Raw genomic sequence first — 25,845 nt, 5'->3', positions numbered from 1 at the left:
GAGGTTCCAGCGCCGCCGCCGCGAGCGCGTGGGAGCAGCGGGGCTCGACGGCGCGGCCATGGCCGCGCACGGAAAGCTGCGCAGGGAGCGGGCGCCGCAGGCTGAGTATGAGACGCAAGTCAAAGGTGAGAGGGCGCCAGGCACTGCCGGCCCTTCCCCGCGGAGGCCCTGAGGTCGTGGGGGCGCCCTAGCCCCCGGGGAGGCCCCCAGCTGCTGGCCCGGCTGGCGCGGGGCCGGGAAAGTCCCGCAGCCCTCGGCCCTGCGATCTCTGGAGGGGGGCGGGAGAGGGAGCCCCAGCTCCTGCTGGCCTCTCTGCCCCCATTTGGCTGGAGGTCCCCTTAGATCCCTGAAGGGGGGACTGCCCACTGTCCCCTCTTCCTTCCTTCCGTTCTCTGGTCTCTCTGCTCTCCTCGGGTTCTCTCTGAACCTAACGGAGGAGCAGCGGAGATCCTGGCGGCCCGAGGGAAGGCGGGACAGGTGTTCCTAGGTGCCACTCAGGAAGTGGGGGATACCAGCCACGGTGAAAGCGGCCACCTTGACCTTGGTGGGGTGGGGGCGGTGAGGGAGTAAGGTACACGCAGTTTGGTTTGGTGATCGCTGTGCCCTAAAACCAGCCCGACTCCAGTCCCGGGCCACACCTTTCCCTCCCTTTAGCACTGGGGTGGCTCAGACATGAGGGCCTCTGTGGCTGGATCAGGCCGGCTGAGTGACTCTTGGGAGAGAGTCAACAGGGCCCACTTTGCAGCCTTCTGACCTTAGACCTCTAGGTGCGGATAGACACTCCCATGCAAATCGCAGGCAAATCAGCTTGAAAAATTCCTAGTCGGCAGCTTCTGCTGGCCTTACTCAGGGCGTGGTAACTCTTTCAAAGGAAAGAAGGTGGTACCTAGCGCCAGCAGTTCCCCGGTGCCTTCAGATGTGTGACCCCATATCGCTCTTGCCACGACCCTGGGAGGCGGGCACTCTTGGTTTCTGTTCTGCCAATTACAGAAACTGAAGCTCAGAGAGGTGCAGTGACTTCCCGTGGTCACACAGCTGGTTTACTTTGAGTCCAGGGCTCTTTTCCCCATGATACAGCCTTGCCAAGGTAGGATGAAATGACGCTTGAAGGTCCTTCCAACCCAGAGGTGTAGGTTCTGTTGTAATTATTCAGTGCGAGTCATTTACACACGAATATGCCAGAGGTGACTTTCTCCAGGACATGCCAGCTCCCAAGCCTCACTGTCGTCACTGCTCAGATGAAGATACTGATTCCATCCTGCTTCCCAGAACTGTCACGAGGGAGGGATACATAAGTAGGATACTAGAGTTGAAGAAGACAGCCTTTAAGACGTTGCTTGCCTGCTCTGGATTGTCAACGATTTTAGCCTCCGTTCCTCATCCCCCACTCAAAAAAACCAAAACAAACCAGCCAACCAAAAAACCCAACTTCCTACCATGCTAGAAGCACAGGGTCATTGTCCTGATGGCCCACCTCCAAAAGGTCCGCCTCCGAAAGTACGGCCATCTTCTTTTCTGCAGAAGTGAGACCGTTGTGCCTCGCTCACAGGAAGTGCCCGTGGGGCCCGAGTCCCAGCTATGAATTCGAGCGTATGTGCGTCCCATCCTTCCATTTGACAAATGTTTTGTATCCATCTCTCCTGTCCCAGGCCCTGAGACCACTGGTGACAGGGGAGAACCAGTCCCTGCCCTCTGACGGCTCTAGTCTGGTGGGGAGACAGAGTAAACAGCCCACGATGACAGTAACCGCTACCGAGGGAAAGCGCAGGGTGTCAACAAGGGGGTGGGAAGAGGGCCAGACCTCAGCTGGGGGGAGGGCCGGGAAGGTTGCCTGCTGCATTTGTGTCTGGGCTGAGTTCTGAGAGCCAGTTTCGGACTAACGGCTCCACAGCGGCTCTGCTAGGGGCGCTGGCTCGCTGGCTGCCAATAGGGGCGCAGGGGTGCATCTCAGAGCCGGGCTGTAATTCACAAGCCCCGCTCCTAATTGACACCAGGCAGTGCGCATGTTTGAACCAGAAGGCGGCCCGGCTTAAGGCAGGGCTTCCCACCGGTTCCTTTAGGTTCGAACCGCAGCTGAGAATTTGCATTTCTTTAAAAAAAATTTTTTTTTATTGTGCATTAGGTGAAAGTTTACAGAGCCAATTGGTGTCCCATTCGATAATTTGTACATAAAGTGTTCCATAACATTGATTTCATTCCCCACAGTGTGTCAGCCCCCTCCCCGTTTCCACCCGAGCTTCCCCGTTTCCTTTCGTCCTGATTTTCTGTACCTTCCTGCCTTCTCATCTTTGCCTTTGGGCAAATGTCTCCCTTTTGATCTTGTATAATTGACTGTTCTAAGGAGTTTCCTCTCAGGTGTTATTGTTTATTTTACGGGCCTGTCTGTGGTTTGCCCGAAAGGTGGTCGCCAGGAATGGCTTCAGTTCCAGGTCAGAAGGGTGTCTTAGGGCGATAATCTCAGGGGTTCCTCCAGTCTCTGTCAGACCAGTAAGTCTGGTCTTCTTTGTGACTTTGATTTTTTGTTCTCCAATTTTTCTCCCACTCTGTCTGGCACCTTCTGTTGTGATCCCAGTCAGAGCGGTTGGTAGTGGTAGCTGGGTACCATGTAGTTCTTCTGGTCTCAGGGTTGCGGAGGCTGTGGTTCATGTGGTCCATTAGTCCTTTGGACTAATTGCTCCCTTGAGTCTTTGGTCTTCTTCACTCTCCTTTGCTCGGGACGGGAAGAGACCAGTAAATGTACCTTAGATGGCTATTCGCAAGCTTTTAAGACCCCAGATGTTACTCATCAAAGTAGGATGCAGAACTTTCTCTTTATGAACTGTGTTGTGCCAGTTGAGCTAGATGACCCCAAAGTCTATGATCCTTGGCCTTCAAGCCTAGGAACTTCATCCCGTGAGGTGTTTGGTTATGTCTAAGAAGTTGCCCTGACTATGGCCCTTGTGTGTGCTCTATTGTCTATATTACTATAGAAGCAGCACCTGCAGTTATGTATGTAGAAATACCCACCACCAAACCTATATCTGCAGGTGGGTGTGCTCCCTTACACCCTCCCACACCTCTTGGCGTACCTATCTGCCTATGCATCCATTCGTAAATTAGTGTTTGTTAATGCTATCGCTGCAGGATTGTCTATGCTGTAGTAATTGGCGTTGTTGCCCTTTTTTCTTGCGTTCCTCTCAGTGTCCTCCCATGCCCTAGTCCTGTTTTGCTGACTTCCCCCATATAGTGTATTGCCTTTCCCTTCACCAACATTAACATGTGTCATATCTATTTGGTAGTTTTCCTTCTTTCCCCCTCCCATCCCTGGTAACCATCAAAGAATTTTTTTTTCCTGTGTGTAGAGCTTTTCTTGTTTCTTTATAAGTCCAACACCCGTTCCTGATAAAAATTCTCAGCAAAATAGGAATAGAAGAGAATTTCCTCAACATAATAAAGGGCATTTATACAAAACCAACAACGAACATCATCGTAGATGGAGTCTGAAAGCATTCCCCTTGAGAACGGGAACCAGACAAGGATGCCCTTTATCACCACTCTTATTCAACATTGTATTGGAAGTCCTAGCTGGAGCAGTAAGGCAAGGAAAGGAAATAAAGGCATCCAAACTGGTAAGGAAGAAGTAAAACTATCCCTATTCACAGATGATATGATCCTATATATAGAAAACCCCAACGATTCCACAAGAAAGCTGCTGGAACTAATAGAAGGATTCGGCAAAATAGCAGGATATGAGATCAATGTACAAAAATCAGTTGGATTCCTCTATATCAAGAAAGAGAACTTCAAAAAGGAAAACAACACCATTTGCAATGTTGTTGTTAGGTGCCATTGAGTCAGTTCCGACTCATAGCCACCCTATGTACAATAGAACGAGACACTGCCCGGTCCTGCGCCATCCTCACAATCGTTGTTATGCTTGAGCCCAGTGTTGCAGCCACTGTGTCAATCCATCTCATTGAGGGTCTTCCTCTTTTTCGCTGACCCTCCACTTTACCAAGCATGATGCCCTTTTCCAGGGACTGGTCCCTCCTGATGACACGTCCAAAGGATGTGAGACGTATCTGTTAGTTTGTCGTACTGTGGGGGCTTGCATGTTGCTGGGATGCTGGAAGCTATGCCACCAGTATTCAAATACCAGCAGGGTCACCCATGGTGGACAGGTTTCAGCTGAGCTTCCAGAGTAAGACAGACTAGGAAGAAGGACCTGGCGGTCTACTTCTGAAAAAAATCAGCCAGTGAAAACCTTTAGCAACGGAACCGTTTATAATAGGCCCCCAAAAGATAAAGTACTTAGGAATAAATCTAACCAGGGATGTGAAAGACCTATACAATGAAAATTACAAAACATTACTACAAGACACCTACATAAAGGGAAAAACACACTATGCTTACGGATAGGAAAACTGAACATCGTGAAGACGTCAATACTACCCAAAGTGCTCTACAGATATAACGCAATCCTGATCCAAATCCCAACATCGTTCTTTAACGAGATGGAAAAACTAATAACCAACTTTATATGGAAAGGAAAGGGGCCTCAGATAGACAAAACATTATTGAAGAAGAAGAACAGAGTCGAAGGATTCGTACTACCTGACCTCAAAACCTACTGTACAGCCACGATAGTCAAACAGCCTGGTACTAGTACAACGACAGACACATGGGCCAATGGAACAGAATTGAGAACCCAGGCATGCAGCCACCTACGGACAACTGGTCCTCGACAAAGGGCCGAAGTCCATTAAATGGGGAAAATACAGTCTTTATGACAAATGGTGCTGGCAAAACTGGATGTCCATGTTTTCAAACAATGGACCAGGACCCCATAACTAACTTAAAAATGGGTCAAAGACCTAACTATAAAACCTAAAACTCTAAAGATAGTGGAAGAAAAACATCAACGCTAGGGGCCCTAATACATGGCAGAGAGAGAATACCAGACGTAACAAAAAATGCACAAACAGCAGCAGATGAGTTCGATAAACGGGGCCTCCTAAACATTAAACACTTACGCTTATCAAAACAAACAATTGCCGTCGAGTTGATTCTGACTCATAGCGACCCTAAAGGACAGAGTAGAACGAAGTGCCCCAGAAGGGTTCCAAGGAGCGGCTGGTAGATTTGAACTGCTGAAAGATTTCTTCAAAAGAGTAGAAAGAGAACCTACAGACTGGGAAAAAGTTTTTGGCTACGACATATCTGACAAGGGTCTAATCTCTAAAATCTATAGACGACTTCAACACCTCAGTAACAAAAAGACAAACAGTCCAATTAAAAAATGGGCAAAGGACATGAACGGACACTTCATCAAAGAGGACACTGAGACGGCTGACAAACACATGAGGAAATGCTCACGATCATTAGCCATTATCCACCCCCCTGAAAAACAAACCCGTTGCCGTGGAGTCGATTCCGACTCATAGCGACCCTATAGGACAGAGTAAAACTGCCCCATAGGGTTTCCAAGGAGCTGCTGATGGATTCAAACTGCTGACCTTTTGGTTAGCAGCCGTAGCTCTCAACCACTGCACCACCGAGATGCAAATCAAAACTACAATGAGATACCATCCTACACCAACATTACTGACAGGAATAAAGAGATAAGGAAAAAAACCCAGAAAATCACAAATGCTGGAGAGGTTGTGGGGAGACTGGAACTCTTATGCACTGCTGGTGGGAATGTCAAATGGTACAGCCACTATGGAAAATGGTAAGGTGCTTCCTAAAAAACTCGAACTAGAAATACCATATGACCCAGCAATCCCACTCCTAGGAATACGCCCTAGAGAAATAAGAGTCGTCACTCGAATAGACGTATGCACACCCATGTTCATGGCAGCATTGTTCATAATAGCAAAAAGATGGAAACCACCTAAGTGCCCATCAACAGTAGGTGATTTAGAGGGCATTATGCTGAGTGAGATAAGTCAATCACAAAAGGAGACTTTGCATCTCTAACTAGTTCCCAGGCGACGCTAATACTGCTGGTTAGGGACCAATGCTGGCAACCACCCATAGAGCAGTGAGTCTCAAAATTTATTATACATAAGAATCACCTGGGGATCTTGTTAAAGTGTAGATCCTGATTCAGTATATCTGGGGTGGAAGTGCAAATTCTCAGCAGGGGTTTGAACCGAAACAAACCAGTTGGAAGCCCTGCCTTAAGGTAGCCTTTAGCTGCTGGTACCAAAGCATAAACTAATTGTTTTGTCTGCCAGTCCGTTCAGCGCTGTTCGCTGTAATGGGTCCCCAGGGAGCATATGCCTCCGGTGAGGGCAAGGGGTCATGTCCAGGTGGGCAGGGCCCTTCTCAGACCATTCTTGGAACGAAACGAAATTTACTTTTATCCAAAAATGTTACCCTGATTCCAGTAAGATTCTTCTGGTTTCAAGTGACATGAAGCCCATTCCAACTGGCTCAGGGAACTGATAAATCCCCAGCTCAAGCCTCGCCCCCGCTGGCCTGAGGAGGGCGCTTTCCTTCATGCTCACTGGCAGGAAGTCCCCCCCCACCCCATTTACCCAGCTTGAGCTTCTTTCCCAGTGGTTCCAGGAGGAGGGTTAGCATTGCGGCTCTGGGAGCCAGTCCCTGGGGCAGATGGGGGTTAGGCTGGAGGCCAGGTCTGAGGTGCATGGAGTCAGGGAGAGAGGCCAACTGCCCTCAACCCCGTGGGCTGAGGATAGGGAGGGGAAATTCTCCAAAGGGAAATCAGAGGGAGACACTGGATCCTGGGCCGGTAAACCCACAGGGCCGCCCCATGCCCTGCGACCCTGAGGAGTCACTGGCAGGAAAAAATCAAACCACTACAGAGCTGTTCATAGCAGAGTTCTTTCCAACTGCCATCTTGAACCCTGCCACTTCCCAGGCCAGCTCCCTGGTCTCCTGCAGTAGCTGCTAACTGGGCTGGGTGCTGCACGCAGCAGCCTGAGGGACCCTCTAAAAGCGAAGCCAAGTCACAGGGCTCTGGGCTTTGGCTCCCCTGTCACCTGGAGTCCAGCCCGAGTCCTCCCCGGCCACAGGCGCTATGCCATCTGCCCCCACGGCCTCTTCAACTGCCCGATCTAGCCACGCTGGCCTCCGCAGCGGTCCCCACGGCTCTCTCTGCCACTTCCTTCAGCTCTCTGCTCAAATGTCACTGTTCAGAGAGGCCATTCTGGAGCCACTTCCGTTCTGAATGCACCTTGCTTTGCTCATTCCCTTAGCGCCCCTGCCCCCACATTCACTTGCTGTCTGTCTCCCCCATTCCCAGCCCAGCTCCAGGAGAGCAGGGGCTTGGCCAGGAGCGGATATGGAATCGACATTCTGTCCCTGGGGAAGTGGACAAAGATTAGCAGGTGGGCAGGGTCTTCTGGGCCCAGCAGCCCCCAGTGCCTGCCGGGGGTGCGATCCGACCAGTGGACGTGAGAGGGTTTTCACGGGGTGCTCACGCGCCTCAAACAGGCAGCTTTCTGGCCTCCACGCTTTAGGTCTGTGTGGGGAAGCAGGGTTGCCAAACCAAAACGCCAGTGGCGGGACCCAGAGCGGGCTCTCGTGGGAGGTGCGTGGGTGGGGGATGGGGAGTGGGCCCCTTGTCAGCCCCATTAGCTTGCCAGCTACTGCCCTCGCCGCCTGGCCTAGACACCAAAGGGGAAGGAAGTGGCAGGGGACGAAGGCTGGGGCTTTCCAGGGACCAAGGAGACGGGAAATCAAAGAGAGGGACGCTGGCTAGCAATGGGGAAGATGGGGATGGGGGCTTGTGTTGCCCACATGGGTCCCCCGCCCCCCTCGGCCTTTGCACTGGCCCTTCCTTCACCCTGGGACGCCCTTCCCCGTCCTCTTTAACCATTTCCCTTCAGCCTCAGGAGCCCAGAGTTGCTGCCCCCAGAGCGTTTCCTGGCCCAGCTGGACATTGGCGCCCAAAACTCTTCCTGACAGCAGAGTCTGGGCCCCCAGGAGCCCTTGAGGCAGATGGCAGTGGGGGCCTGGGGCCTCTGCCTCCGCTGAGCCCCCGTCCCCCCACAGAGATACGCTGGCAGCTGAGTGAGCAGCTGCGCTGCCTGGAGCTGCAGGGCGACCTGCGGCGGGAGCTGCTGCAGGAGCTGGCCGAGTTCATGCGGCGCCGCGCCGAGGTGGAGCTGGAGTACTCTCGGGGCCTGGACAAGCTGGCCGAGCGCTTTTCCAGCAGAGGAGGCCGCCTGGGCAGCGGCAGTCGCGAGCACCAAAGCTTCCGGTAGGTGCTGTGTTGGCAGGCTGGCTGCGCCGGGGCCAGCCGGGCCCAGGTCTGAGTGCCCCTCTGCCCCCCAGGAAGGAGCCGTCCCTCCTGTCGCCCTTGCATTGCTGGGCCGTGTTGCTGCAGCAGACGCGGCAGCAGAGCCGGGAGAGCGCGGCCCTCAGCGAGGTGCTGACCGGATCCCTGGTCCAGCGCCTGACCCACCTCTCGGAGTACGTGGGGCGCATAGTCAGGAAGGTAGGGTTCTCGCCCTGATCCACAGGAGGTGCAGACGGCTCAGCACCTTGCGAGAGCAGCCTGAGGGTGCTCCGTCTGGGGGCTGGAGGGCCTGGGCAGCCACGTGGGCATCAGGCAGAGGGGCTCGAGCGGGTGGAGCCTCGACTGCCGAGCTGAGGAGTGGTGGGCTGTCCCACGGGGCGGGACCGTGGTCGCACGTCTTCCTCCTGCCCACCCCTACCTCTAGAGTAAGGACCTGGAGCAGCAGCTGCAGGAGGAGCTTCTGAAGGTGGTCTCCGAGCTTCAGACGGTGAGGACCGGGCAGGGACCCCCAAGCCTTCACATGGCCCCAGGCCAGGCCCAAGGAGAATTGGGTGCCCACATCCAGGGGAGACCTCGGGCAAGGCACCTCCTCTCCCTGGGCCTCTGGTCCTGGTTCTGGTGCTGGTCAGAGTCCCAGACAGGCCAGGAGGGGGAGTGGGAGGGGCTGGCCACGGCTGTGGCCTTCAGCAGCGGCTGCCCTGCCTTGGCCCTCCTTACAGGCCAGGAAGACATACCAGGTGTACCGCACGGAAAGCGTGAATGCTGAGACCAAGCTCCGGGAAGCTGAGCGCCAGGAGGAGAAGCGAGCTGGCCGGAGCGCCGCCGCCGCCGCCGCCACCGCCACCACCACCACTGAGGCGGGGCCCTCCAGGAAGAGCTCCATCAAGAAAGGTCGGCTGGTGGAGAAGGTGGGCCTGGAGCTTGCCTTGGACTTGGCCTGCCTGCTCCCGTGTGTCTGCTGCCTGTCTGTCTCCAAAGGCTCTGGGGCCTGGCGTTTGTCCCTGGCCCTCACTGGGCCTGCCGTATGCTGTATGTGAAGTGGGAGAAGGCAGGGCTAGGGGCAGACAGCCGCAGATCATCAGACAGGCTGCCCACAGGTTCCCACGGTAAGGGGAGCGACTTGGTCTGGTCTGCCCTGCTGGCTCTGGAAGGTTCTGCAACCTGGGGATGGTGGGTGCCATGGGGCCACGGCAGTTAACTAAAGCAGGCTCGGTAGGCCCGGAGAGCCCAAGGGAGAAGGAGTGCAGGAATGGTGCCCTCGCAGCCCCGAGCCCTGTGGTGATGAGAGTCCGGGGCCCTTTCCACCCACCCCTCCCGCCTCACGCAGCACCGTGGGCTTTCAGAGCGGCGAGGAGAGCTGCAGGGTGGGTGAGCGGGTGACGTGCAAGAAGGAGTGTGTGAGGAGGCTCCTGAAGAAAGGATGGGGAGGTTGAGGCACCAAGGTGGGCAGGGGCCGGGGGTGATGGTCTAGCGTGGCGGAGGCCAGAGAGCAGAAGAGGGAGCTGGATGTCATCAAGTGTTCTGAGGGGTGACAGGTTGTATTTTAGGAAGGTCCCCCAGCTACTGCCATTACAGAGCCTTCCAGCCTTTTGACCCCAGGCGCCAGCAGGCCCCTGACGACCCGTCCCGTCCCCTCGGCCACTTGTTCCACCTCTAGTCACCTTTGTGTAGCTGTTGTCCCTGCCTGGGCTGGCCCTTCCGGTCCTTCCACCTGGGAAGTGGTCAGCTTGTTTTCTCTGCTGTGAGGTTTCCCGGTTGCGTCCAAGCCAAGTTTCTCGGACGGTCCTCTAGGTTCCCCAGTACCTAGCCCACACCTCCACTGGGGGGCGTGGGTGTGTGGTGTGAGTGGGAGTGTGATTCATCGATCAGGTGTCTAGTTCTGTGCCTGCCCCCCGCTGGATCGCTCTAGTCATTTCTGAGGAGTGACAGGAACGATGAGGCCCAGACCACGGCAAGGGACGGGTCTGCGGATGGCGCCATCAGGCTGGCTCCCAGGGTGCCGCTGAGCACTGGCAGCCCGAGGGAAGCGAGTGTGAGGAGGGGAGGGTGAGTGGAGAGGGTGACCCTGGATGGGCTGGGTTGTCTGAACAGCGCCAGGCCAAGTTCCTGGAGCACGATCTCAAGTGCACGAAGGCGAGGAACGAGTACCTGCTCAGCCTGGCCAGCGTGAATGCCGCCATCAGGAACTACTACTTGCAGGATGTGCCAGACCTCATGGACGTGAGTCCTGGGGGTGGGGGCGCCAGGGACCCAGTGGGCCGGAGTCCGGAGGCCACGCCTCCAGGGCCCACCCAAGACATCTCGTTCCTTCCTCCCCCAGTGCTGTGACACAGGGTTCCACCTGGCCCTGGGCCAGGTGTTCCGGAGCTACACTGCTGCCGAGAGCCGCACCCAGGCCTCCCAGATGCAGGGCCTGGGCAGCCTGGAAGAGGCTCTGGAGGCCCTGGATCCTCCAGGGGACAAGGCCAAGGTGCTTGAGTTGCATGCAGCTGCCTTCTGTCCCCCGCTGCGTTTTGACTACCAGCCCCACGAGGGGGATGAGGTGAGGCCCTCCCAGTCCGTTAACGCCCAAGCCTCACCGGGGCTGTGTGCCTGAGGATTTTGCATCCTCTGATCTTCCTCGTAATTGTTGGAGGAGGGGAATGCTTCCCACTTGGCTCAGGAACAGAAGGAGTCCCTGGGGGGTGCAAATAGTTAATGTGCTTGGCTGCTAACCGGAAGGCTAGCTGTTCAAGTCCACCCAGAGGCACCATGGAAGAAAGGCCTGGCAATCTGATTCCAAAAAATCAGCTATGGAAAACCCTGTGGAGTCAACATGACGGCAGCTGGTTTTACTGGTTTAAGGAACAGGAACAGGCTACGCAGGGAAAAGAAAACTTCAGGATAATAATAAAAAAAGATTCCTAATCTCTTTGGAGAGACGAGGAGAAAGTGTTGCAACCATCGGGCAAGAATAACCAGGAAAACCAGCACCTGCATTTAAAGCAGCTTTATGTCCCGATGGCTCCGCCAGCACGCGCGCGCGCGCAGAGGCAAATCCAGCGAAATGGGAACAGTGCTAACGGGAGGTGTTGGGTAGATGGGTGTTCATGTCTGTTCTTTCACCTTTTCTGTATGGTTCTTAATTTTTCATGAGGAAACGCGGGGCGGGGATCAGCCATACACACGGTGAGACACTTGTCGCCCGAGTTGCTGTCTTCTGTCAACACTTTACTGAACAGGCGTCACACATGGCCTGGGATTACAGGGGGCACCTTTGGAGCTGACCTGAACTTTTATTGATTTAGTTTGTATTTTGAGCAACGTAATAGCTTAAAAGCACACACATGGTTTAAAAAGGCAAACGCGATCCACCGCCCAGGAACAGCCAGCCCCTTTCCTCTTTTTTAGCTGCCGCTTCTAGCATCTCCCTCCATGTGTTCACGTCATACACGTCGGCTGCTCTTTGACTCTCACCTGTAGCTGTGCTCTGCCGACTCCCTTCCATGGCAGCTCGGGACTCAGCCCTGTCTCCATCTCCCACGTCCAACCACACCCGCGTTCCTCTTCTGCCCGTTTAATTAGCCCAGAATTTTTTTTTTAAATATTTTATTGTACTTCAGGTGAAGGCTTACAGAACAGATAGTTTCTCATGTAACAGTAACACACATGCTGTTTTATGACATTGGTTAACAACCCCACAACATTTTAACCCTCTAAATTCTCAACTTTTTTTTTTTTTTAGTGAAAATACACACAGCCAAAGATACGCCATTTCAAAAATTTTTTTACATACGCATTTAAATGACATTGACTACGCTCTTCTAATTGTGCTGTTATTCTCACTTAAGATGAAGGCTTACAGGACAAAATAGTCTCCCCTTTAACAGTTACTACAAATGTTGCCCTATGACAATGGTTAACAATCTCACAACACATCAACAATATCCTTACTCTACTTTGTGTTCCCTATCATCAGCTTCCTACTCCCCTTCTGCCTTCTAGCCCAGAATTTTTGACGAAACATTCAGTGTTTAAATTATGATGACTACAAATACTGTTCACAGCTGAGCCAAATGCTCTATTCCTTTTCCTTCCTTGGCCAATTTTTCCTTTTTTTCTGGAATTATTAATTTGCTCACCTTAGAAATGCTGCTTAGCTTTCCATGTATTTATCACTAACTCATGTCCACACTCCGGGACAGACTGGTGACAGCCATACCAGGCAATCTGTGAACTCCTACTTCTTCCTGGAGTCCTCCCCCTGGGGCCCTCCAGTCTGCACAGATGGCATCCGGGAGCTTCCCTTCCCCACCATCCTGAGAAATCCCTGCTGTTCTCTCCTGCTTTGGATCCTCTGTTTCCTGGATTCCATGTCTTCTTCCTCTTTCTTGGTTTATCACCCTCGTTTTGGTGGACAATAGTTTCCTGACCTTGCATGTCTAAAAATGCCTGTATTCTGTTACTGCAATTGATAGTCGTTTGGCTGGGTATAGAATTCAAGGCTGAAAATCATTTTAGAATGTTAAAGGCGTCTCTCCATTATCTTCAACTTTTAGTATTATTGGTGAGAAGTCCGATGCCATTCTGAATTCTGAACCTTTGTATGCGACCTAGAGGCTTTTAGGATAGTCTCTTTCTCCCTTTGTTGTAAAATTTTGTGATGGTATGCCTTGAGAATCCTTTTTCCTTCTCAGCGTTGGGCAACCAGTGGGCTCTGTCCATCTGGGAAGTTCTGTCCTTAAGTTTTGGGGCGATTTTCTTGTATTATTCCTTTGATAATTTTCTTTTCTCTCTCTTTCAGTACTTTTTCTTATTTGGATGGTGAAGCCCATGGGTTGAATCTCTAATTTTTTTTCTCTTTCCTATTTCCCAGTTCTATGCCTTTTATTCTACTTTCTTAGAGCTTTCAACTGTATCTTCCAGTCCCTTGTTTAATTAAAAATTCGTTTTTTACTTTCATGTTTTCATTTTTAGTTCTGTTTTGTTCCTTGAATTCCTGTTGTAAAGTAACCCTTTGTTCTTATTTTCTGGATGCCGTATCTTTTCCAATATTCTTGAAATGTTTAATTTTTGTTTTCTCGACATTTCCCTCTACTCCCTATATTTTCTGTTTTCTTGCAGCTTTTTTTAAAGCTTGCTTTGGCCTCCGTCTTTCATTTTAAAACTTTCCCCAAATGTCTGGTGATTCTTGGCTGTTAGTTCATAGTGTCCTTGAGCAGAGCTTGTCACCCCTGCAGGGTAACCGGGCAGAGACTCAGCTCTTTGGTTGGGAGACCCCAAATGTTGGTCTCTGTAAAGTCTTTCCTCTTGATCTTGCCAATTTCCCTGGAGAGAATTCTTCTAATCCTCTGCTGGGGGTCTGGCTGCCAATTTGGGGGAGTAGAGTGGGGTGAGAGGACTTGGAGAAACAGTTTTTCATTTAATCTGGTTTTAGTTCAGTGCCCCCCAACCGCAGACCACCAGGAACACACCTGTAACCGAACAAGTTGGGAGATGGAACACCATGGGTTGCCGTGGGACATTTCAGTAAAAGGGGTTAGAAAGGACTTAGAGGATTTGGACTGGTGTTAGGGGATTTGGGATTCAAGAAGCAGGGCTTTGCTCTGGATGTCAGGCAGTGAGGAAGCGGGGGCCATTCTGTGATTGGGTCCATAATACATTTTATCTAGAAGGTGGAACGACTGAAGTGAGGCTAACACTGTGACTGGCAAAGCAGCAGCTGTCACTCACATCAGCTGGCACAGCAGGACGTTTGGTCGTTTATGTTCTTGTTTTGTTCCCACCACGGCCAGAGAGTGGCCTTGTCTGATGCTGAGGCTCTGTGACACTATTTCTGTTCAACAGGGGAACACCAAGGCCAGCTGATCGTCCCAGCTGGCTATACACACACACACACACACACCCCAAACTCATCCCTTGCTCCTACTCCTTCCCACACTGTGTGGCCCACGGCCAGCGAAGGGGCACCATCAAGAGCAAAGATGGCCAGTTGAAACTGGGATGTGAAGTGTGCGGAGAGACCCCACAGGCAGACAGGGCGAGGGCATCAGAGGTGCCTTCACCAGTCTGAATCGGGGAAGAAAGGGGCTCAGGGAGAGGTGACGTCTCGGGTAGCCTGCCCCGAGGCCCAGTGAGGCAGTGCCCTCACCCTCACTTGACTCCCCTCCCTGTTTTTTTCCCCCAAATTTTATTTATTTTGTTGTTGTTGTTGAGAGTATACACAGCAAAACATACACCAATTCACCAGTTTCTTTGTGTACAATTTGGTGACATTGATTACATTCTTCAAGTTGTGCAACCATTCTCACCCTCCTTGTCTGAGCTGTTTCTCCCTTATTAACGTAAATTTACTGCCCCCTAAGGTTCCTATCTATTCTTTTGAGTTGTTGTCAATTTGAGCCCATTTAGTTCTTAAAAGAGCAGAATGTTCAAGGCAGACATTTTTTGCTACTTAAGCTAAACTGTTTGGTTTAAGATGACTTCAGGGGTTATTTCTGGTGTAAAAGATTGTCTCAGAGCAATAGTTTCAGGGGTTCGTCTACCCTCCATGGCTCCAGAAAGTCTAGAATCCATAAGAATTTCAAATTCTGTTCTGTGTTTTCCCCCTTTTGATCAGGATTTTGCTATGGAATCTTTGTTCAAAATGTTCAGTAATGGTAGCTGGGCACTATCTAGTTCTTCTGGTCTCATGGCAAAGGAGGCAGTTGTTCCTGGAGGCAGTTAGCCACACATTCCATATCCTCCTCCTATTCCTGATGCTCCTTCTTCCTCTGTTGCTCCAGTTGAATAGAGACCAATTGTTGTGCCTTGGATGGCTGCTTACAAGGTTTTAAGACCCCAGGCACTACGCAACAAACTAGGAGGTAGAACAGAAGCACTAAACACGTTATTAGGTCAATTAACTGAGATGTCCCATGAATGCATGACCTTAACCTCCAAACCGAGGAACCAAATCCCATGAGGTGTTTGGTTGTACATGAGTAGCCTCAGCAACTACTTTTTTTTGTGTGTGTGTGTGTGTTGTTGTAAATACATCTGTCATACAACTTTTGCCAATTCAACTTTTTACAGGTGTAGAACTTACTGACAGCAATTAACAATAATGGGCTGTGCAACCCTACCCTTAGTCAATGCGATTTTTCCATCACCGTTAACTCTCCTTTTCCCTCTTCCTCCCACCACTGGTAACCACTGGTAACCACTGGTCTCCTTACATTTGCCTTTTCTTGTCTTTTTATGTAAGTGAGGTCATACAATATTTGTCCTTTTGTGACTGGCTTATTTCACTCAGTATAATGTCTCCAAGCTCCATCCATGCTGTAGCATGTATCAAGACTTCATTTCTCCTACTGGCTGAGTAGTATTCTGTGTATATATGAAGCACATCTTGTTTATCCACTCGTCTGTGGATGGGCGTTGAGGTGGTTTCCCCCTTTTGGCTACTGTGAATAGTGCTGCAGTGAACATTGGTGCACAAGTCTCTGTTTGAGTCTCTGCTTTCAAGTCTTTGGGGTATATACCTAGGAGTGGAATGGCCGGGACGTTTGATAGTTCTATTTTCAGTGCAACCATTCTCACCCTCCTTGTTTGAGTTGTTTCTCCCTCATTCACGTAAATTTGCTGCCCCCTAGTCTTTCGAGTTGCCGTTGACAATTTGATCCCATATAGATAGTTCTTAAAAGAGCATAATGCTCGGCGCTTACTTAGCATAATGTTTTTGAGGTTCCTGCATGTGGTAGCGTATATCAGAATTCCATTTCTCTATGGCTGAGTAATACTCCATTGTCTGGATGGACCACATTATGTTTATCCATCATCTGTTGATGGACACTGGACTTGTTTCCACTCTTGGGCTATTGTGGGGTAGTGCTCTGATGAACACTGGTTGGTGTGCACGTAGCTGTTGGGAGTCCCCGCTTTCAAGTCTCTTCAGTTTGTACCCTACCATGCTTCAGAACCATTTTCATTATGTGTCGGGGGCTGGTGGTCCTGCCCGTCGGCCACCAAGGCTGCAGGGACGTGTTGTGTTCCCTCATGCCCACCCCACTCCGTGTCTGAGCGCTCTGTCGTGGCCAATGCCCTCCACAGGTGGCCGAGATCCAGGTTGAGATGGAGCTGCGGGATGAGATTATGCCCAGAGCCCAGAATATCCAGAGCCGCCTAGGCCGGCAGACCATTGAGACAGAAGAGGTATAGGGGCCAGGCCTGAGGGGCGGCAGGGGTCCGGAGAGTCAGAGCCCCAGTCCCCTCGTGCCTGGAGCCCCTACACTGGCCCTCCCTGGGAACTCCTCCCTGCCTGCCTCCCTCCCTGGTGTCAGTGGCCTCCCAGTTTCCTCTGACTTGGACTTCCTCGTCCCCCACCTCGTCTCCCCTTGCTTCCTGCCCTTGTGCTATCCCCTTCCCAGGTGAACAAGACGCTGAAGGCGACGCTGCAGGCCCTGCTGGAGTTGGTGGCATCAGATGACGGGGACGTGCTTGAGTCACTCCAGGCCAGTCCCTCCACCGAGTCCCTCAAGTCCACATGCTCGGACCCAGGGGCCCGGCAGGCCGGCCGGAGGCGGGGACAGCAGCAGGAGACGGAGACCTTCTACATCACGGTGGGTGGGGAGGCCAGGCTGGGCCGGGGCGAGGGAGGGGCGGGACAAGAGCTCGGACTGAATCTCGGCCTCTCCAGAAGTTACAGGAGTATCTGAGTGGCCGGAGCGTCCTTGCCAAGCTGCAGGCCAAGCACAAGCAACTGCAGGAGGCCATCCAGCGAGGTGGGCCTGGCTCCTGCCCCGTGGGGGCTCGCCCCTCCTGCCCCTCCTGCCCCTCCTCTCCTGCCTGGGCCCGCCCCAGCCCGTGGTACTTTCAGCCTGTCCAGAGAAGTTGGTTGACCCGTGTAGGAAATAGCCTAGCAAAGTGCTGGCCTTGATCTTGCCCTTGGCTTTTCTATTGCCCTGAGCCTTCAGGCCATGCCTTTCTCTCTGGGGTGCCCGAGAGGCAGACCAACGTCTTCTCCTTCCAGGTGACAAAGAGGAGCGGGAGATGTCCTGGTGAGTTGGGCACAAGGTGCCTTCTTAGGGATCCTTCAGGGGCAACGTGGAGAGCGTGGCCCATTGTCCCCTCCCCCCAGCCCAGCTCTGCTGCTCAGTCCTCTGGGCTCTCAATCTCCCGGTGAATTCTAGAAGAACTCTGCAGGCTGTTTGGTTGGGCCGGAGGGTGGGGCACCCTACCCCTGCCACGCACTGCTCCCTTCATCGCAGGACCCAGTACTCGCAGAGAAAAGTTCAGAGGAGCCGCCAGCCCCGCCCCAGCTCTCAGTACAGCCAGAAGCTCTTTGGGGGAGACATGGAGAAGTTTATCCAGGTACTCACTTTGCCGCACACCCCAGCTGAGTCTAGGCCCTCCCTGGACGTTCAGGTCTTTCTCCAGCCCTGGGTCCCTGGGGTCACCTCTGTGTCCTGATGGGCTGCCTGAACCCACGTCCCGCATTCCCTACAAAAAGCCTCAGCAGCCAGCGCCTGAGGAGTGTAGTATCCTGAGCTTCTCGCCTCCGACTGGCAACAACCTAGGGACTCCCCCAAGCCCTGCTTCTAATCAACACGGGGTCCTAGACGGTGAAATAAGACAAGCAAGAGGGACCGGAAAAGAGGAGCTAAACCTAGCGTTTGCAGTGATTGCTTGTGCGCACAGAGCATTGAAAAGAATCTTCCGCGTATTTAAATTCACAAATTTGCATTTTGCCGTGTTACTGGACACAAGGCCAACTTCCAGAGTTCGACTGCATTTTTACCTGCCGGCAGCAAGCGGTTGGGAAATACAGCGTAAGGCTCTGCGAAATAGCGTCAGAGCTAGCTGCCACCCACCCGGAGTGAGGTTCACAGCTGCATGGTTCAGAGATCAAAACCCGAACAAAAAGCAACGGGCGTGGGGGTGTGGGGGGCAGAGCAGGCCCACCCAGCTAAACGCCCTCTCTACCCCCAGAGCTCCGGCCAGCCTGTGCCCCTGGTGGTGGAGAGCTGTATCCGGTTCATTAACCTCAACGGTAAGCCATGCTCGGCCCCTTGCCCTCCACCCTGGCACCCAGCACCCAGCCCCTGGGCCCACGGTCCCTGGCTCTCTCTGCAGGCCTCCAGCACGAAGGCATCTTCCGGGTGTCAGGCGCCCAGCCCCGGGTCTCAGAGATCCGCGACGCCTTTGAGAGAGGTGGGGACGGCAGGGTGGGTGGCCACCGGGTGGGGGCGGGCTCCAGCAGGCTCCGGGCTGCTGCCACCGCTGCCTCCCCCCTCCCCGCGTGCCGTCCCCAGGTGAGGACGCGCTGGTGGAAGGCTGTGGTGTCCAGGACCTGGACTCGGTGGCCGGAGTGCTGAAGCTCTACTTCCGGAGCCTGGAGCCCCCACTCTTCCCCCCGGACCTGTTCGGCGACCTTCTGGCTTCCAGCGGTGAGGCCAGGGCCTGAGTCGGGCGGGGCGGGGGTGCCACTCCACAGCGGCCTGCTGACACGCGCGCCTCTCTCTGGGGGGCGGCCTTGACCACAGAGCCCGAGGACGCGATGGAGAGGCTGGAGTCTGTGAGCCGCCTCCTGGCCCGGCTGCCGGGCCCAGTGCTGGTGGTCCTGCGCTACCTCTTCACCTTCCTCAACCAGTGAGTACTGGGCGGTGAGGTGGCCCGGGGGCTCGTGGGCTGGCGTGGGTCGGGGGCAGGGACGGCTCGGCCCCTGGACAGGTGCTCCTGCCTGTGACCCTCCTGGCCTCCAGCCTGGCCCAGTACAGCGACGAGAACATGATGGATCCCTACAACCTGGCTGTGTGCTTCGGGCCGACGCTGCTGCCTGTGCCTGCTGGGCAGGACCCCGTGGCCTTGCAGGGCCGAGTGAACCGGCTGGTGCAGACACTCATCATGAAGCCGACGTCCGTCTTCCCTCCCCTGGCTGAGCTGCCAGGCCCTGTCTACGAGAAGTGCATGGCACCCCCCTCCGCCAGCTGCTTGGGGTATGCCCGCTGTACTGGGTAGGGGGCGCCCAGTGGCCCGGGAGTCCCCCTCACCCGCCTTGTAATCTGCTTCTGACCGCAGGGATGCCCAGCTGGACAGCATGGCGGGGGAGAATGAGCCAGAGCTGGAGGCCGGGGCCCAGGAGGATGGTGAGGGGGACAGGAAGGAGGGCCCCCATTCCCAGCCCGGCGTCCTCTCCACCTCCCCCCACAAGGCTCTGTCTTCTCCCCAGATGTGGAGGGGGCCATGGAGGCTGTGGCCTGCTTTGCCTACATGGGCCGCACAGCCCAGGAGCTGACCTTCCAGCGAGGGGAAGTCCTGCGGCTGCACACCCGAGCCTCGGATGACTGGTGGTGGGGGGAGCTCGGCGGCACGTGCGGACTCATCCCCCACAAGTATATCACCCTGCCCGCTGCCGGGTGAGTGAGCTGCCCGCTGGCCCTGCTGGCCTCCCTCTGCCGTCCTGAGAGGGCCCACAGCCTGGTGGGGCCAGTGGGGACTGGACCCCAGTGGTTCTGGACCTGGAGCCTATAGCAGCACCTCGTGCAGGCCTTGTGAACACCCTAGTTGCTGCTCCCCACCCACCCCTCCCACGGTGTCCAATCCAGTCGGTCATTCTGACTGGTTCTGGCTGGGGCTGAGAACCGTGGCTCTAGACAAACCACTCTATCCTCAGGGCAGAGAAGCATCTGGCGGCTCAGGGGCTGCAGGCGGCAGGGGAGAGCAGCCTGGAGGGCCTCCCAGCAGAGTGCGCCAGCAGGTGAGCACAGGCGAGGGCCCCACTGCACTGGGCCAGGCCAGACGGGCGGGGGGTGGGCCCTGGCATGTAGAGGGGGGGCCTTGTGGAAGGTGACAGGGAGAGCCTCTGAGGGGCTTCCCCGGGGGCTGCCTGGGTGGGAGGAGCCACTGTCAGCTCAGCTCGGGGACTTCTGGGATACCCAGCCAGGCTGACTTCCCATGCCCTGCAGGCCAGGGCTGAGCGCCCCACTTGAGACCAGGGGCACTTCTGGGCACAGACGGCACTGTCTCGTCCCAGCCTCCCCAGAGAGACTCATGGATGTGGACAAGGTAAGAGCTTGGGCCAGAGCTCGCGGGCTTCCGTGCTCCCTCAGGGGCCAAGCTCAGTCCCTTCCCTCCCCGACTCAGCTCAGGCCACTGCCTGGCAGGGTGTGGGGGCAGGGACGAGGGGCTGTGACAGGGCCACGCATGGGGAAGGAACACTGAAGGTTGGCATCAGTGGAGCCAGGCTAGGTGACAGGCAGGGACATGGCAGGGGCTGTTGGGGCCAGGAAGATGAAAGGGACAGATGGAAGAGAGGTTTGGAGGGGTGGCTGGCTGGGAGTGGGGTTGGGGGGGGTGGCGCTTGAAGGGAGAGGAAAGGGGCTGGGCTCCACCTGGGGGCGCCCGGCCCCCTGCTTAGGTGAGCTGGGGGCAGGGATGCTCACTGAGCCTGAGGGGGAGTGAGGGGGAGTATGAGAGCGTGCGCATGTCCCAGGTGGGTCACAGCGGGCACCGGGGTCTGAGCTGGGCCGCCCAGGCCAGAAGGAGGAGGGGGTGCTAGAGCAGAGGGGAGAGCAGGGGCGGGGCCGGGTCTAAAGCCTGGGAGAGGGTGTGACCTCAGCCAGGGAGAGTGTGGGCGTGAGGAGAGGGGAGCCCAGGGCCCATCCAGAGGGACCCCACTTCAGGGCCTTTGGAGGAGCTGCTGCACACCCCCCAGGCTGTGACCGAGACCCTAAAGGGGAGGGAGGAGGGCCAGGTTCTGGCGATGGAGGCCCAGGGAGGAGGGGCTGGCGGTGGGCCCCGTGGGAGGAGGAGGAGAGCTGGCGCCTGGTGGCAGTGGGGAGGCGCTTGCGGGGAGGCTTGGGCGGGGTCGCTGGGAGGGCGTGCTCAGCTGTCACATCCCTTTCTTCTCGCCCCACCAGAGTGTGGCACAAACCATGGACTCCGTGTTTAAGGAGCTCTTGGGAAAGGCTGCCGTCCGCCAGGGTCACGGGCCAGTGTCCCCCAGCTCCCCCAGCTCCAGCCGCCCCGGCAAGAATAAAAGCTTCCCCCGAGGCCCCGGGGCCCCGGCCTCCCCCTAAGCATCCTGTCCCCAGGGTCCCAGGCCCTGCTTCTCCCTGGCCCTGCCCAGCAAGCTCAGGGCACCTGCCCTTGACCCTTTGCAGAGGAGGCCAAACAGGGTTCCTTGACCTCACGCCCCTGCCTGCCCCAGCACTGGCTTAAGACCCTGGGGTAACGGAGGGAGCTCGTCAGGGAGTCTTGGGTGGCACGTGCCTGATGCGGGTGGCAGTGATTCATAAAGACCTGATGATTCTCCGACGCCAGCCAGCTCTCTGTTTTGGGGGGCTGGGCAGGTGGGCATGGGCCAGCCACCTGACTCTCCCATCACTGTGGTGGAGGCGGCAGGTTCTGCCCTGGCGGTCCCCCCGGCTTGCTCGTGTGGTGTGCTTCAGAGCTGTGCATGTGTCTGGGGGGGTGGGAAGTCTGCCTGTCTCTCTGCGCCGCCCCCACACGCACTGTTACCCGGCTCCAAGGAGCCCCTCGCCGTGTGAGAACACGAGCTGGAAGTTTTATTAGGGGGAGAGGGGCGGGGAGAAGGGGGAGATTAGACAGGAAGGTGCCCAGCCCACCCTGCATTCCTCCTGGGCTCCCCCTGCCTTACCCGACGGGGTGCTCACTAGGGTGCTGCCTGCCACCAGGCCCTGCAGTCCTGCCCCTCACAGAGGTCTGGCCGACGGGCCCCTCAGAATCCTGGAGCCCAAGGTCTCAAACAGTGTAGCCTGGGCCAGAGAGGGCCTGGGCTTGCCCAGGGCCACACAAGGCGGCAGCGACTGGACCCCAGGCACTGGCACAATCCCACTGGGTCCCCGCCTCCCACGGGCTCCTCAGAAGGCCAGGTCCTTGGCCAGGGAGGAGCTGGCTGTAGCGCACGACTCATCCTGGGGCCTCAGGCTGGGAGGGGCGCGCCTCCGGCTGCCGCAGCACAAGAGGCTGCGGAGCTCCGAGGAGATGCTGCTGCTGAAGGAGGCATAGATCCAGGGGTTGGTGCAGCTGTTGAGGCTGGCCAGCAGCATGAGCAGCACGAACGGGGGCCCTGTGGAGGCGGAGGAGTCGGCGGCTCAGGGGCCTGCTGGCTGTGCGCAGGGCCCCTGCTGGGTGCGGGCTAGGGCTGCACCCACCTTCCAGAGGCGCCTCTGGGTCCCACGCTGCCCACAGCTGCACGAGGAAGAAGGGTGCCCAGCACAGCACATACACAATCACAATCACCAGTGTCATCCTCACGGTCTTGGCCACGGCTGCCGACACCCGGGCTCCCTCACTGGGGCCGCCCGGCCGGTGCCTGCCGCGCCGCCCCCCAGCCCTCTCTGACGGCCCTGGCACCAGGCTGGCATGAATCTCCCGGAAGATGAGCACCTGGCAGGCGGCAATGCCCAGGGCAGGGGCCACGAACACCATCAGGGCAATCCAGGTGACGTAGGCGCGGAGGCCCCAGGGCTCAGCAAAACGGGCCCAGCAGTCGAGGACGCCACTGCCGTCCCCCACGTCGCGCTGAGCGAAGATGAAGAGCTGCGGCAGGCTGAGAAGGAGCGAGCAGGCCCAGGCGACCAGCACTGGCCGGTTCCAGCGAGCCCCGCCGCCGTGGCGGTAGGCCAGCATGGGGCGGCAGATGGCGCGCTGTCGGTCCAGGGTCATGGCCAGGATCATGTAAGACGAGGCATACATGCCCACCATCTGCAGGTACTTGACGGCCCGGCACAGCGCATCTGGACCCCAGAAGCGGTCGGTGGCATCCCAGGCCAACTGGGGTAGCACTTGGAACAAGGCCACCACCAGGTCAGCCAGGCACAAGTGGCCAATGAAGACGTGCATGGGCGCCCAGCGGCCCCGCCGCCCCCGCCGCGCCAGAGCGCCCAGCACCAGGCCATTGCTCAGGGTCACGGCCACAAAGACCGTCGAGAGCAGGGCCAGCTCGGCCCGGGCCAGCAGCGGGTCCCGGGGATCCAGCTCCTCCTCGCTGCTGTTGCCAGGGGAGCTGGGTCGAGAGACGGGCCCAGGCCCAGCTGGCCAGGGGTGGAAGGAGAGATCCAAGTTAGGGAAGGGGTTCTGCAGGGGACCCGGGCCCAAGGTGGTGCCACACGAGACAGGCTGGTCACCCTGAGCTCCTGCTTCCCTACTCTCCCCTCCTGCCTCCCCCTTCCTGGTGCCCAGCATTCCAGCACCGAGCTCTCCTGCAGGGAAACCACGTGGGTGTGGATTCGCGCTCGGGTCCCATCCCCCAGGCCGGTATGGCCCGGGAGGAAGGGCAGCCTGGCCCGGTGAGCAGGATAGAGCCACGGCCCCTCCGCCCCCCCTCCTCCATTGACAGCTAGCGCTTGTCCTTCGGCCCCCCCCACACCCTGGAGAGGACCTGGGTGGGGGACCTTGGAAAGGAGCAGCCCCATTGCTGCACCGGCTCGTCCGGGGTGGGTGGGGGAGCCGCTTTGCCTCCTTGGGGCTGGAACCTTACCGGAGGTGGGGGACGCCTTGAGCATGGTGGGCCACAGGGGTCTGGTCTGTGGGACAGGTCCTCTGAGCTCCTGGAGGACACAGGACCCTTCAGAGGTGCCCGTTGGCAGAGGGCTTGTCAGTGGGGGCCTGTGGGGGGCTGTGGGGTGTGTGTGTGTGTGTGTGTGTGAGTGTGTGTAAGAGAGAGAGGATGTCAGTGTACGAGAGTGTTGACAGGCGCTGGGGGTACCTCCAATGAGGCAGAAAGAAGGCTCCCAGGATTGGCAGAACACAGAGGGGCAGTCAGACAGAGCCGGCCACCCACCCACGCAGTCTTCGAGACCTGGCTTGGGAGTGGGTGCCCAAGGTGAACCCGGAGACTCCAAGCCCACATCCACCCCCGCCCCAAGGCCCCTGGCCACCCCTCGCGGCCCCTCACCTGGCTGGGCTCCCTGGCTCCTGGGCAGCTGGCGGCGGCACGGGTGGCCCGCGTGCTCAGATCTGCTCTTCATCGCTGCCCTGCCCTACTCAGGCCTCTGGGAGTGACTGCCCAGGGGGGGACTTCCTCCCCTGCCCTGCCCCCGTCCCCACCCCCCACCTCTGGCTCCCGCCTGGGCCACCAGGAAGTAGGCTCCTGTCCTCCTGTGCCCTGGCCTGGCCAGCCCCCCCCCCATCTGCCCCCCCGGACTCCCTCCACCCACTCCTGAGGGCCCCAGCTTGGCCTCGATGCCCACCATCCTCCCTCAGCCCACCCCTCACCACCTACACCCCGTGCGACCCACCTTACTAGGACTTCGGCCTGGCTCGCCTCTTGGATGGAGGGCACTTAATACAGCGCCTTCACTTCAGAAGTGGAGAAACTGAGGCCAGGCATGAGTGGGGCTAGGCCAGGATCCCACGGCTTTTGTGGGACAAAATGTGACTTCCATTTCCCAAGCAGGGCTCCTTCTTGGCCTTCCTTGGGCCCCAGAGTGAGCGCCTAGGGCACGGACGCGGCCCCTCACGAGCCACACAGGGCTGCAGCCAGCAGCCCCTCCCCCACCTCAATTAGGGCCTGGCGGGAGAGGAAGGACTGGAAGGGAGGGGGGCAGAGGCCCAGCCGGGCTTCATGTACCCCTGTGAGATCCGGCTTCCTCCCCAAGGCCCTGTGGGAGCCCAACACCCCACCCTCTTCCTCCTTCCCCACCTGTAGCTACCTGTCCCGGGAGGAGGGGGCTTCAGCGCACTCGGCCGGCCAGGCGCTCCTGCGGCCCAACTCCTGCAGGCTGCTCTCCAGCCTCCTGTCGGTCCGTCTGTCTCTCTCACACACTCACATACATGATGCAGCACACGCCCACAAGTGCACATACGCTTGACCCACAGGCGCCCATCCGCTCACGACATGCGTGTGACAATGTGGGGGGCCTGAGAGGGGGGCTGGGCTCTTCCCCTCTAGCCACTCCCCTTTCCTCTCCCCCAGTCTGGCCCTAGGGACACCCCTCCAGCCCATCCACTCCCCCCTCCTCTCCCCTCCAGCCACAGGAGCCCTCTCCCCTTCAGCCCACCCTCACTCCCTCTTTCCAGCCCTCCCCGGCTTCTCCCGCATGCCCAGCTTGGTTCAGCCTAAGCCAGCCCAGCCCAGCCCAGCCCGCCGGCCCAGGGGCAGGCTTCAGTCTGGAGATGGGCCCTTTTTCCCTGTTTGTCCCGTCTTCTCTGTTGACCGGCAAGGCCAGAGGCCAAACAGCCTCTCCCTGCCGTGGCTGCCAACGCTCCTCCTTCCTCTGGGTGTGAAGGGACAGAGCACGCCAGGGCCCCGGGGACACCGGCAGAATCTTACCGATACACAGAGATGCACACACCACACTCCCCTGCACATGGCACACACGCAACATGTACATGTACACAGCCCCACGCACACACACAGCGTGCACACATACACACAGCACGCAGTATGGCACACACCCCTACACACAGCACACGCAGCCTGCACGCAGCACACATACCGCACGTATACGCAGCATGTACGTGTACGCACCCCCACGCACACACACACAGCGTGCACCCATACACACAGCACACGGTGTGACACACACACCCCTACACACACACACATAGCATGTACAGATACACCATACCACACCCCCGGCACATGGCACACACACATGGCATGAACCCGT

General features: G+C 56.8%; 2 protein-coding genes across 2 annotated transcripts; one reads left to right on the top strand and one right to left on the bottom strand.

Annotated features, from left to right (window-relative positions):
- Positions 1 to 6: 6 nt before the first annotated feature.
- On the top strand, positions 7 to 21,507 carry ARHGAP4 (Rho GTPase activating protein 4). Its single transcript, XM_023725441.1, is given in 22 exon segments — positions 7 to 125; positions 8,002 to 8,209; positions 8,284 to 8,446; positions 8,673 to 8,804; positions 8,806 to 9,156; positions 10,340 to 10,468; positions 10,569 to 10,790; positions 16,319 to 16,420; positions 16,636 to 16,827; positions 16,905 to 16,989; positions 17,238 to 17,265; positions 17,476 to 17,578; positions 18,197 to 18,257; positions 18,341 to 18,418; positions 18,520 to 18,654; positions 18,751 to 18,856; positions 18,970 to 19,203; positions 19,286 to 19,353; positions 19,437 to 19,623; positions 19,881 to 19,964; positions 20,173 to 20,272; positions 21,127 to 21,507. Coding segments are annotated over 22 exon segments (2,994 nt in total). The 5' UTR covers positions 7 to 58; the 3' UTR covers positions 21,286 to 21,507.
- Positions 21,508 to 22,089: 582 nt separating this feature from the next.
- On the bottom strand, positions 22,090 to 23,736 carry AVPR2 (arginine vasopressin receptor 2). Its single transcript, XM_004390604.1, has 3 exons — positions 23,712 to 23,736; positions 22,384 to 23,265; positions 22,090 to 22,298 (listed from the first exon to the last, which is right to left on the bottom strand). The coding sequence occupies exons 1-3, from the start codon at positions 23,734 to 23,736 to the stop codon at positions 22,090 to 22,092; spliced, it is 1,116 nt and encodes a 371-aa protein (XP_004390661.1).
- Positions 23,737 to 25,845: the final 2,109 nt, after the last annotated feature.

Source organism: Trichechus manatus, unplaced genomic scaffold (assembly GCF_000243295.1).
Source record: "Trichechus manatus latirostris isolate Lorelei unplaced genomic scaffold, TriManLat1.0 scaffold00309, whole genome shotgun sequence".
In the NCBI taxonomy this organism is placed as follows: domain Eukaryota; kingdom Metazoa; phylum Chordata; class Mammalia; order Sirenia; family Trichechidae; genus Trichechus; species Trichechus manatus.
The sequence above is the reverse complement of the archived record's forward strand: the minus strand, read 5'-3'. Positions and strand labels throughout refer to the sequence as shown.